This window comes from Moschus berezovskii, chromosome 1 (assembly GCF_049115385.1).
Source record: "Moschus berezovskii isolate FMDL1 chromosome 1, NW_MosBer_1.0, whole genome shotgun sequence".
Lineage (NCBI taxonomy): Eukaryota > Metazoa > Chordata > Mammalia > Artiodactyla > Moschidae > Moschus > Moschus berezovskii.
The window spans coordinates 151,860,901-151,874,496 of record NC_142460.1 but is presented as its reverse complement, the minus strand read 5'-3'; the positions used below and the strand labels follow the sequence as shown (position 1 = coordinate 151,874,496).

At 46.3% G+C, this 13,596-nt stretch overlaps 1 protein-coding gene across 1 annotated transcript in view; it reads left to right on the top strand.

Annotated features, from left to right (window-relative positions):
• The window catches only part of CLSTN2 (calsyntenin 2), a 721,779-nt gene that overhangs the window by 684,590 nt on the left and 23,593 nt on the right, over window positions 1-13,596 (top strand). The window contains exon 10 of the mRNA XM_088840256.1: window positions 7,358-7,524. Coding sequence (XP_088696382.1) covers window positions 7,358-7,524 — 167 coding nt within the window. The remainder of the gene's footprint in view (window positions 1-7,357; window positions 7,525-13,596) is intronic.

Here is a 13,596-nt window from a genome sequence, read left to right as displayed (position 1 = left end):
TGATCTCAAAAGTACTATCCTGTCAGTTAAGCATTATTAAATAAAATACCCTGGGGAAAAAATCGTAATGTTTTAAGGACCTAATGTGTGTGTGCTAAGTTGCTTCAGTCATGCCCAACTCTTTGCAACCCTATGGACCGTATCCTGCCAGGTTCTTCTGTCCAGGGTATTCTCCAGGCAGGAATACTGGAGTGTGTTTCCATTTCCTTCTCCAGGGGATCTTCCCCACCCAGGGATCGAACTGCACCTCTTGAGTCTCCTGCATTGGCAGGTGGATTCTTTACCACTAGCACCACCTGTGTGTGTGAGTAGCTCAGTCGTATTCAACTCTCTGTGACCCCATGGACTTAACCCACCAGGTTTCTCTTTCCATGGAATTCTCCAAGCAAGAATACTGGAGTGGGTAGCCACTCCCTTCTCCAAGGGAGCTTCTGGACCCAGGGATCAAACCCAGGTCTCCTGCATTGCAGGCAGATTCTTTACCATCTGAGCCACCAGAGAAGCCCTGGGGACTTAAGAAATCCCTTAATAGCATCACCTGGGGACTTAATAAATCATGGCTATTATTTTTCCCCTCTGATCTGTTGGATGTATTTTCTATATCATGTGTTTGGAAATTAATCATGCACTGCCTTAGGAAATCAACTGAACTGGCAATTTACTCTTATATTTTTATTTTACTTTTCCAGTGTCTATACTTTATTCTCCCAGCTGAATGTGAGCTCCTGGAAAACACAGTCCTGTCTTATCATCAGCTGAATCAAACAGAATGCTAGGCAAACAGCAAACACTTTAAAAATGTGTGCAGATCTAGCCGCAGGAATCTGTGTTTGCAAATATTTGGAGAAGGTTCTTTGTGTTGGAAACCAGGTTATTTTCTTTTCTTAAAATAATTCATGAGCATGTGTATGTCTAAATGTTAGCAGAGAAGCCATGTGGTGTGTGCAGACACCCTAGATATTAAATAGAAAGATTTTTCAGCATATGTATCCACTATTTTTTTTAATCCTGCATCACAACCACCTCTGAGTGCAAATATATTTCTAGTTTTTGCTAACCTCCTATTGCACAATGCTAATTGAATTGCTTTCCTGGAGTCATGTCATTAATAAATAGAGTGCATCACAGGTCTAGGATGCTTAAGTCAAAAATAGAAAACATGGATGTTTTGCCGAGTGAAAATAGTGTGTAGGAAGATGTTCTGGCATCCAGGAGAGTGTAAAGGATGGTGAGTGGTGAGTGAGCAGTTGAGGGGCTCTGGGTGGCAGACCACAAGGGCGCTCTCCCAGCCACACGCTATTTTTTCCAATTTAATTTTAATTGGAGGAGCACTGATTTAAAATATTGTATTGGTTGCTGCCATACATCAACATGAATCAGCCATAAGCACACTTCTGTGACCTCCATGTTGAACCTCCCTTCCACCCACCACCCCATCCCACCCCTCTATGTCATCACAGAGCACAGGCTGAGCTCCTTGTGTTTTATAGAGCAGCTTCCCAACAGCCATCTGTTTCACACATGGTAATGTGTGTGTTTCAATGCTACTCTCTCAATTTGTCCCACCTTCTTCCCCCACTGCATCCCCAAGTCTGTTCTCTCTGTCCGTGTCTCTATTCTCGCCCTGCAAATAGATTCATCAGTACCATCTTTCTAGACTCCACATGTAAGCATTACTTATGGTGTTTGTCTTTCTCTTTCTGACTTACTTCACTCTGCGTAACAGGCTCTGGGTTCCTCACTCCTCTGACTACATCAGGGTATCAGGGTAGTCTACATCCACCTCGCTACAACTGACTCAGATGTGTCCCTTTTTATGGCTGAGTAATATTCCATTGTGTACATGTAGCACAACTTCTTTATCCATTCATCTGTGGATGCACACTGAGGTTGCTTCCATGTCCTAGCCATTGTAAACAGAGCTGCAATGAACATTGGGGTACATGTCTTTTTAAAAATTATGGTTTCCTCAGGGTATATGCCCAGGAGTGGGATTGCTGGGTCATATGGTAGTTTTATTCCTAGTTTTGTTTTGTTTTGTTTTAAGGAATCTCCATGCTCTTCCCATAGTGCCAGCCACGCTCTATAGACTGGGCTCCCTAGTGCCACCAGAATGACCAGCTGGCCCTGAGCACGGATGGATGCACTCACTCTCTAGAAGCCCACATTTCACCAATTACTCCCCAGGTGACCTTGGCCACTTTCTTCTCTCTAAACCTGAGTTTGTTCCTCTTTAACCATAGAGGAAATGCCTACCTCTCAAGAGTTCTATGAAGGTTCAATAAGATGATGGATGTTGAGGACTTCACACAGCATTGGGCACAGAGTTCATGCCTAGTCATTGAGACTTGTTGTTGGATCTGCTGCTCTAAGTGGGAGACAAGGCAGGGAAGAGATAACCACCTGGATGCCCTGGAGTGTGGCAGCCTACCGATCAGATCCAGGCTCATACCCTTCTTCCTGCAAGGTAACAGACGTGTTCTTTCAGTAGGGAAGGAGCATGCTAATGGCTGTGAGGGGAGCCTTAACCATGAAGGCCTCAGGGGCCTAAACCCAAAGACCCCCAGACTGGCTCCCCCACACCCAAAGCCATGGCCTGAGATATCCCCTCAGGTCATCTCTCAAAGTCAAACCTATGGACGGAGCACTTCGATAGAGCCTTGTCCATTCATTTCCAACGTGAAGATGTTCTGGGTAGCGTGAATCAAAACAGATTAAACCCTTAGAGATGGATGCTCAGCTCCCACAGCTGAAGACATCCTGCAGTAAAGCAGTGAGGAGGTCTGCTCAGGATTCGCTCAGCCTGCTGTACCCTCCTGGCTCTGCCCCTGCTCCAGGCATTGCCTTAGTTGTCCCTGGTCTGCTTGCAGGATGGCTGCAGCCACTCTCAGCCTTCTATCTTCACAGAATGATCCCCAGGGAAAGAGGGCAAGAGTGGGTTCCAGAAACCTTCTACAGAGAAGATGGAAGCTCTTATCCCAGAGGCTGCCAGCCAGCTTCTCTGCTCATCTCATTGGCTTAAGCTTGATCTCCTGATTATCCCTAGACCAACCTCTTTGGCTTTTTGGATGCCAGGTGCTGATTGGCTTCACCTGGTATGGCTAATCCCAAGTCCATGCCTGATTCAGTCACTGGAGCAATGGAGACAAAACAGCCTGATTGAAAGTGAAAGTGAAAGTTGCCTAGTCATGACTGACTCTTTGCAACCCCATGGACTATACAGTCCATGGAATTCTCTAGGCCAGAATACTGAAGTGGGTAGCTTTTCCCTTTCCCAGGGGATCTTCCCAACCCAGGGATCGAATCCAGGTGTCCTGCATTGCAGGCAGATTCTTTACCAGCTGAGCTATAAGGGAAACCCAGCTTTGACTAAATAGAGGATCTTCCTGACTCAGGGCTCTAACCTGTGCCTCCCGCACTGGCAGATGAATTCAAAGTTACATATATATATATATATATATACACACACAATTAGCTTTGAATAAATAGAGTCCATCCCTGGAATTCGAGTCAACCCCCAAACCTCACTGCTGCCATCGCAAGAGGACAGGAGTGAGGTGGATGCTGGAGAGATGCCACAGGTGCTACTCTGCTGGAGGTTCTCCTTCAGCCCAGCCAACAATTAGGAAGCGTCCACTGTGTGCCAGACAGCATGTAGGAGGCCCAGTGACACCGGGACAGGGGCTCATGTTGTTGAGAGGGAGAAATGAGGCAACGTGTACAAAGTGCCTACAACGGTCCTCAGTTCCCCTGCTGCCTGCCCAGTGTTGTCTTCATTACAGTGAATCGTGCGTGACTGCTCCCTTCCAACCAGGAGACAGACTTAAATAAATTCTAGCAATGTGTGAGGATGGGCAAGAGTAAGCCTTCAGGTGGCATAAAGGAGAGAGATCACTTAGGAGTAAGCAGAAGCCTGGCTTCAAGAAGCTTATAGCCCAGTGGCTCTGAACCCTGACTTTATGATTGATTCACTTAAAGGAGATAGACAGATGAATGGATAAAGAAGGTGAGGTATGTATATAAATACACATATATTAATATAATGTTATATATACATACATATATATATGTATATATATGACTGTGAATCCACCTGCCAATGCAGAAGACACAGGAGACACAGTCCAGATCCCTAAGTCAGGAAGATCCCCTGGAACAGGAAATGGCAACCTGCTATAGTATTCTTGCCATGGAAAATTCCCTAGACAGAGAAGCCTGGTGGGCTACAGTCATAAGGACGCAAAGAGTTGAACATGACTGAAGAACTGAACAAACACACACACACATATATAATGGAATATTACTCAGCCACAAAAAGAATGAAATAATGCCACTTTGCAGCAACATGGGTGGACTTAGAGATATCACACTAAGTGAAGGAAGTCAGAGAAAGACAAATATAATATTGTTTATATGTGCAACCTAAAAAAAGATACAAATAAGCTTATTTACAAAAGAGAAAGAGACTCATAGACATAGGAAGCAAACATGGTTACCAAAGGGGAAAGAGAATTGCGGGGGAGGGATAATTTAGGAGGTTGGGATTAACATATACTGGCGTGCTGTGATTCATGGGGTCGCGGAGAGTCAGACATGACTGAGCGACAGAACTGAACTGAACTGAACTGAACTACTATAGACACTTACTCCTGGGAAGGAAAGTTATGACCAACCTAGACAGCATATTAAAAAGCAGAGACATTACTTTGCCAACCAAGGTCCGTCTAGTCAAGGCTATGGTTTTTCCAGTGGTCATGTATGGATGTGAGAGTTGGACTGTGAAGAAAGCTGATCACCGAAGAATTGATGCTTTTGAACTGTGGTGCTGGAGAAGACTCTTGAGAGTCCCTTGGACTGCAAGGAGATCCAACCAGCCCATTCTAAAGGAGATCAATCCTGGGTGTTCATTGGAAGGTCTGATACTAAAGCTGAAACTCCAATACTTCGGCCACCTCATGCGACGAGTTGACTCACTGGAAAAGAGTCTGATGCTGGGAGGGATTGGGGGTGGGAGGAGACGGGGACGACAGAGAATGAGGTGGTTGGATGGCATCACCGACTCGATGGACATGAGTTTGAGTGAACTCTGGGAGTTGGTGATGGACAGGGAGGCCTGGCCTGCTGTGATTCATGGGGTCGCAAAGAGTCGGACACGACTGAGCAACTGAACTGAACTGAACTGATATATAAAATAAACAACAAGGACCTACTGTATTGCAAAGGGGACTATACTCAATATTTTGTAATAAGCTACAAGGGAAAAGAACTTGAAAAGGAACATGTATATATATATATAACTGGGTCTCTGTGCTGCACACTGGAAACTAACATGACATTGTAAGTCAACTATACGTCTATGAAAAAGGTCATAACCTCTGAGGGTGGGATACAGCACCAGACTCCCTTTATTCTTTTAAAGATTCCCCAGATGACTGAATGTGCAGCCAAAATTGACAACCACCCCTTACAGGCTCTTGAAGACACGAAACACGTATATTAACTAACAACGCTGAGTCCTTAGAGGTGCACTGAAATTAACTCTCTGTGTTCCAAGGCTCAGGGCAGGGAGAAGGCAAGGTGAGCAGGGACCTTGAGGGACCTTGGAAAACCAGTGGGATCTTCCTGACCTGAGCACTTTGGAGGTGGTATCTCAGTGTGGGGAGGAATGGGTGAGATCAAAAGTATGTGTGCGAACATAGAGGGCGTGTCATTCTGGACCCAATCAGAAGAGAGAAACCACACAGTAATTTCAACAAGAAAATATAAAAACTCACTGACTGTAACAGACCACTAGAATAATGAAGGATTAGCTGCTAAGAGAGAACTCTGAAGACTATAGGAATGCAAGTATCAGGATGCCCACTCCCGTAAGACTGAGTCAGGGACCCCAGTGGAGAGTCCTCTGCCACCCAGGCTGAGGTCCAGACTTTGCTGACACAGCATCACTCGCTCATGGGCAGAGAAGTCACTGTGGTGTTGCTCTGGAAGAACCTTCCAGAAACCTGCCCTCCAGGTGCTAGAGAAACTGATGAGGGGGCCACTGAGGCAGCACAGGAGAACCCGGAGGCAAAAGCCAGCAGTGTCCCCTACAGGTGAGTGCAGGCTCAGAAAGGCTTCAGAACCTCCTGCAGGGAATTGGCAAAGCTAGAGTTCTGCCCAGATCCATCTTTCCTTCACGTTTGGCTACCTCCCTGAACGAACTGAAGTACAAGATCAAAGCTCAGATTGTTGATGTCAGCTGCCCCCGGATGGAACAGTGTTTGTGCTCAATGAAGTCAGTGGTGGGAAGGGGCTCCTGGAGGAGGTGAGGCTTCCACTGGACCTAAAGGGGCATTAACGTTAAGGGACTTTGGGAAATGAGGGAGAGAATAGGAGGAGGCAGCTTCCGGCTGCCTTTGCAACACAAGCCACACTGAACAATTTCCCCAGCTGAAGAGCTAGCCCAGGCACAGAGAGTAGAAGGACATAGGTGAGGGGAAGAAGGACAGAGGTAGAACAGAATCAAGGAAGCCCCTATAAGACAGAGAACTTGGATTTGAGCAGATATGAAATCAACTCTGTGAGAATCAGAGCCCAGGGACTCAGGGTTCTAGGACCCGTCAATCGCAAGCCAGCCTCTCAGTGAAATGAACACAGGGTAGCAGATGCCAGCTCTGCAGTCACACAGACCAGAACCAGAGTACCAGCTCCAGCATTTAGCTATATGTCCTGGGGCAAGTCCTTCTAGCTTTCTGAGTCCCAGGGCTCCTTATCTGTCATTTGGAAACAATGATTCTTCTTTGCAGGCTCACCCTGATGAAGTCCCCAGCAGACAGCCAGGCACACAGCACGTCTTTCATCACTGGTAGATTCCCTCTCCCCTGCTTTTACTCTGTATGCACTTTCTGTCTTCTAAAACAGGTCCCCAGTCTCCGAGAATCTAATGCCTGATGATCCAAGGTGGAGCTGATGCAATAACAATAAAGTGCACAATAAATTTAACGTGCTTGAATCATCCTGAAACCATCCCCCTCTTCCGGTCCATCAAAATATTGTCTTCCACGAAACTGGTCCCTGGTGCCAGAAAGCTTGGGGACTGCTGTTTTAAAACATTCTGTGCCTCTGACAGTAAATGTTTTAAATTCAAGAATTCCAGAATCCTAAATAGGTGCAGCTGTGGAGTGCCAAAATCTTGGCAGCCAATAACATCCTCTGGACATTCTGTGTTCACAACTCTGCACTCTCCACTTGGAAGGAAAAACTCAGGTTTAAGGGACACAACCACTGTATCCTTGGCTCCGTGGCCAGATGGCACCATGAAGCAATGTTGCCTGCCCAATCTCCACAGGGCAGATAATGGTGCTTCTTTATCTTTTAGGAGGAGAAGTCACCAAGCCACGCTTTGCTCAATTCTTCCACGGCAGCCTGGCCAGTCTCACCATCCGCCCTGGCAAAATGGACAGTCAGAAGGTGATTTCCTGCCTGCAGGCCTGCAAGGAAGGGCTGGATATCAATTCCCTGGAAAGTCTGGGCCAAGGAATAAAGGTAAGGAAAGAGCCAGCCTAGTCCCCGGTCAGATGGTGCTTTGTGAGGGGGAGGCGCCCAGCACCAGGGCACTCCTGGAAGCCGAGTCGTTCCTTGCCACGTGACACAGAGACGGTGCCACGGTGAAGGTGTGGCCACAGTGGGGAGAATCATGACCATGACACACAACAGACTTTGTGCCATCTCCTGAAATTCCTTGATGAAGCCTGAGGATAATCACTTCAATGCACAAAAACAGGCACACATTCAATGTCTACCTGAAGGGAATTGTTATATTTCACTGTTTACCTTGGTGGTGAGCTGCTTTGTTGTTTATTTGCCCAAAGGAACTGAGGGATCATGCAAGCATACCTTTCAGAAATACAAAAAATGGTAGAATTAAAAGTTTGGACCATGGACAGTATGAATTAGCACAGAAGGTCATCCTGGTGTGGGCTGGGATTAGAAAGCAGATGCTGAGGTCATTGGGTCCTCCATTATTAAGTTGAAGCCCAGATTGGGCTCCAGGCAATGTGTCCCATCAGAGAGAATACTAGCAGATTACGATTTTTATCATCCATGCATGATATAACTAAAGTGATCCCAGGGACTCCCATCTCACCTGGATCAGGGAGCACATGCTAGCCTCAGGCCTCAGGGTCCTGAGCAAAGTGAACATCATCACGGCCTGTGCGCCATCATAGTGGATCCTAGTGGAAGCAGACAGTCCCTTGGCCTCCTCTCTGGGAGTCAGGGTGGCCCTCCCTCTGCCTCTGGGAACACAAGAAAGCCCTGAGAAGTTTTCCCAAGGAGGCAGTGACCAGAGCAGAGGTTTCCCACTGCTTCCCATCTGCCCTGCCTTCCTGTCCCCAGCCAGAGCCCAAGGAGTCACCCCTCCAACAGAGGAGCCTCTTGTTTATGTTCTTAGTGGCCAACTGCTTGTGGGGCTGTGATAAGGCTGGCCTTGAAGGAACCAGTGGTCTGGGTACATCATGCTTCTCTTTCCGTAGCAGTCACTTCAGCAAACATTCCATGGACAGCCACAGAGTTCAGTTCTGCGCGGAGTAGAGGGACACAGAAGTGAATGGTCCAAGTTTACTGTCTTTGGGAAACTCAGTGGTCCAAGCAGATACCTATAATTTACAAGCGCCAACATTCACTGAGGGTCTCTCAGGTGCCAGGCACGGTTCTAAAAGCTTTATGGATTTAACTCCCTTAAGCCCCAGGTAACCCTGTGATAAAAAGAATTGTACCATGAATATTCCCATTTTGCACAAGAGGAATGGAGACCTGGAAGAGAAAGTTTCCAGGGATCTCGGAATGAGTCAAGAGCAGAGCCAGAGTGTGAACCCAGACAGCTCCTCAGAACCTGGGGCACGGGCAGTGAGGGAAGGCTCCTTGGAGGAATTCAACTCCTCAGGCAAATTCGGTCGGAGCACATTGTTAAGGATGAGTGAGAACCAACCGGGAAAAAGGCAGGGGGTGGTGGGGGAGAAGGCAGGGAGGTCACTCTAGGTGGAAGGTCAGTGTTACAAGTGCCAAAATTGCAGGAGGAAAGCTAGAAAGAGACCAGAGAGGTAGGCAGAGGCCACATCATGGGGCCTTGTTAATGTCTTTTTTTTTTTTTTTTTTTTTTGGCAACAAGCAGTCATTGAAGGGCTCCATCCATGCAAGGGAACATGGTCTGGACAGGTGCGGGGTTCAGAACCTGGGTCAGCGGGAGATGATGGGAGGAGTACATGGACAATGTAAAGAATGACTTTCCAGAACACTGTTTAACATGCATGCAAACACACACTCAGGTGCTCTGGATACACAGCTAATCACCTGTCATTGATGGAAACTCACAAGACCACGTGAATTGCAAAGGCCAGCTTTCCACTGGTCAGTTTCATGGCAACTGGCCCAGGCAAGGCCCTCGTGGCCCATTTCACACGGGTATTCTCACAGGCAGAGCCTGGGGTTTGATCCTTGATCTCCTGTGTATATTGTTCTCTCAGTGTTTTGTCAAGCCAGTGATGCAGAAATCTGTCCTCCAGTAGATCCTGAATGTGTCCCTTCTCTGACTCTGGATTCGCTCCCTGCCTCTGGGTGGATCTTTTCTGCTCTGGACCATCCTGGGGCTACAGTGTCAGGACTCCATGCACTGCAGAACAAATCAACTGCACTTAAAAACCACACATTCTCAGAAATATAAATTAAGAACCATAGCGATTCCTACCTAGTGATTGTATCCTGTGAAAGAGGAAGTGCTAAATTCAGTGGCACCCATAGCTGTTGGGGGTGGAGAAGGCTAATCCGACATTTTTTAGGATACCACCTGCTCAGAACCAGCCACTGCAAATGATCCTATTCCATCCTTGGGACGCAGCAGGCAAGAACTAGATCGTGTATGAAAAGTTAATGATAACACATACGACTTACGGTGTACCCACTGAGGGCTATTTTAGGTTCATTATCCCTACTTCTCACAACAAATTAAATATTATGACCCCATTTCAGATATAAGGAGATTGGGGCTCAGGGACTCATCCAAAATAAGTCTAGGTTTTTTCCTCCACACAGCCCAGATTAGAAGACATTCTTAAAAATGATTAAAATTGCTTCCTACCTGTATTCCCTCTTTTATCCCTTATTTTGTTTTTGAGTAACGACTAGTGTTTTCTCTGGGCTTCCCTGGTGGCTCAAGGATAAAGAATCTGCCTGCAATGCAGGAGACAGCAGGAGACTCAGGTCTAATCCCTGGGTTGGGAAGATCCCCTGGAGAAGGGCATGACAACCCACTCCAGTATTCTTGCCTGGAGAATCCCATGGACACAGGAGCCTGGCAGGCTATGGTCCATGAGATCGCAGAGTTTCAGACGTGACTGAAGCAACCAAGCACACATGCACAGAGTTTTCTCTACTGCTGCCCAGCCTCCTCCTTCCTTTCTGGCTAGTCCAAAAAAGCCAGAGCCTCCCACGAACCAAGGAAATATCTTGATCACTCACATGGACCCAGGGTGGTTCCTCTTCTCCCTTGTTTTCCTCTGGAAAATGTGCATTTCTGGATGTTTCACCAGCTTGTCTGGAGTGAGTAAATGGCCAAGGTGGTTGCTGTTATGTATCCATACAAGACACAGTGGATTCACCACATTCCTGAGGAAAATCTGCTTTTGATTTTCATAGCCTCATCCCTGCCAATTTGTCATCTCTAGTGTGGAAGTGTGGGAAAGAAGAACAACTTTGGGACAAAACACTTCTAGATTCAAAGCACAGTATGGATATTTCTGAGCAGGGTGACCTTGGGCAAGGTACTTTAATCCTTTAAACCCCAATTCCCTCAAGTGTAAAATGGACTTAATATCATTGTGTAGCAATGTAAGAATTGAACAGTAAATATATATTCTTACATATATTTATATATAAGATATAGCAAAGATATTCATATAGATGAGGTATAGATACAAACCTCCCCTAGAAAACCTGATAAATAGGCTCTGAACAAATCAGTTCCCTTCTCCTGCTGGATTGACCTTGCAGTTGGCATTGCTGCTGCCCCAGCTTCTTTTGAAAAGTAACTCTGGGTGATATTTGTAACAGAATAGCCTCTATTGTGGTGAATCTTCCTCTGGCCCAGCACAGAAAAGCTGGCAGGTGCCCAAGGGAAGGGTAACATGCCCACAGTGCCAAGGCCAGTCTGTTCCCCAAGAACAGGCCAGGGCTTTGGGCAGGGACTTCACTGATGTCCCAGCCTGACCCTCCAGGACAGCTGACCGTTCTGCAAAGGCCATCTGTGTAATCACTCCTAGCTTCGAAAAAAGGAACCACTGGCTACGGACCAGCTTTCCAGGCTGAGTGAGTGCTGATTCCCAAGAAGCCATCTCCTGCCCCTGTGGCAATGCCAATACCATTCTGTGTCCTGTAGCACCAGTGCCTGACCTTTAGTCATGCCACAAAAGACAACACAAGCATACAAACAAAACCTACTCTAGCAGAGGATTTTATTGATTTTGTAAGAAAATGTGTTGGTGGCTAGGCCAGCGCCTGCCCTGTGGCAGTCTTTGGGATGCTCTGGAAGCCAGAACTGTGTACTCATTAGAGATCCAACACATTCCCTAACCCATCCTCTCTCAAGGAGGCTGCAGTGGGAATGCCTCCTGCTGATGCTGAGGCCACGGGTTGCTGCCAGTCCATTCCTCTGGAAGCACTGCTTGATTTTCCTATGCAGCCCTCATGCAAGCCTTAGAAGTCAGCCTTTTCTGCAGGGGACATCATCTTGTTTCATGCTTATCGTGTACTGGACCTTGTGGTGATGCTGAAAAAGTCAGCTGACCCTGCCCTGGAGGTGCTTGCAATCTGCTGGGGAAGGAGACAGACAGCAAAAGCACCAGAACACTTCTATATAGCAGGGATTGTAGAGATGAGGGCAGGGGAAAACATAGAAACTTAAGTGGTATATTTAGAAGAATGATCTTGAATCTGCTCAGATCAGAAGTGGATGATTTGTAAAACACTGAGAACTACTGATGATTCACCAGTGTGTGGCATCTCCACAGCTGAGCACTCTAAGCTAGTGAGTCAGCCACAGCAAGACAGAAGCCAGCCGGGGGCCTACTGTAGCATCACCCAGAGGCTGTGCATATTCCCGAAGGCTCCCAAATCCAACACAGGGAACAGTGCTTGGGACCACGTGTCACAGCTCAAAGAGACTCTGCTCAGGGCTTTGAGGATGCGAGAAAACTGGATCAAAGGGAAAGAGGAACAGTGAAGGCAATGATACCAGCATAGCAAAGCCTCAGTTGCAGTATTAAGAGTTATGATAAAAGCTAATATAGAATGAGTACCTTTTTTTAAGTGCTAGATACCTTACATACATTATCTTACTTAAGCTCCAGGCAGGTAGATATTAATATCCCCATTATTTTCAATGAAGAAATGAAGTCCAGAAAGGGGAAGTGAATAGTCCCAAGCTGTATTCTCTAGCTTGTTATGAACCTGGGGTACAAAGTCTACACAGTCCATGACCTTTCAAAAGTACCACATAGCCTTGGAGACATGACTCATGCCTGGGAAGGAAGGGCTGAATTCTTCCAATGGATCAAACAATTGCAATAGCAAATGACTTCAAAACTCTATCACTTAGTGCTTAAAACTTTATTTTTCTCCCACACTAAGGGAAATGAGGTAGGCTTTCTAATGTTAGGTCCATGAATCAAGGCAAATTGGAAGTGGTCAAACAGGAGATGACAAGAGTGAACGTCGACATTCTAGGAATCAGTGAACTAAAATGAACTGCAGTGGGTGAATTTAACTCAGATGACCATTTTATCTACTACTGTGGGCAGGAATCCCTTAGAAGAAATGGAGTAGCCATCATGGTCAACAAAAGAGTCCGAAATGCAGTACTTGGATGCAATCTTGAAAACGACAGAATGATTTCTGTTCGTTTCCAAGGCAAACCATTCAATATTACAGTAATCCAAGTCTGTGCCCCAACCAGTAATCCTGAAGAAGCTGAAGTTGAACGGTTCTATGAAGACCTACAAGACCTTTTAGAACTAACAGCCAAAAAAGATGTCCTTTTCATTATAGGGGACTGGAATGCAAAAGTAGGAAGTCAAGAAACACCTGGAGTAACAGGCAAATTTGGCCTTGGAGCATGAGATGAAGCATGGCAAAGGCTAATAGATTTCGTCAAGAGAATGCACTGGTCATAGCAAACACCCTCTTCCAACAACACAAGAGAAGACTCTACACATGGACATCACCAGATGGTCAACACCGAAATCAGATTGATTATATTCTTTGCAGCCAAAGATGGAGAAGCTGTATACAGTTAGCAAAAACAAGACCAGGGGCTGACTGTGGCTCAGATCGTGAACTCCTTATTGCCAAATTCAGACTTAAATTGAAGAAAGTAGGGAAAACCACTAGACCATTCAGATATGACCTCAATCAAATCCCTTATTACTATACAGTGGAAGTAAGAAATAGATTTAAGGGACTAGATCTGATAGATAGAGTGCCTGATGAACTCTGGACGGAGGTTCGTGACATTGTACAGGACACAGGGACCAAGACCATCCCCATGGGAAAAAAATGCAAAAAAGC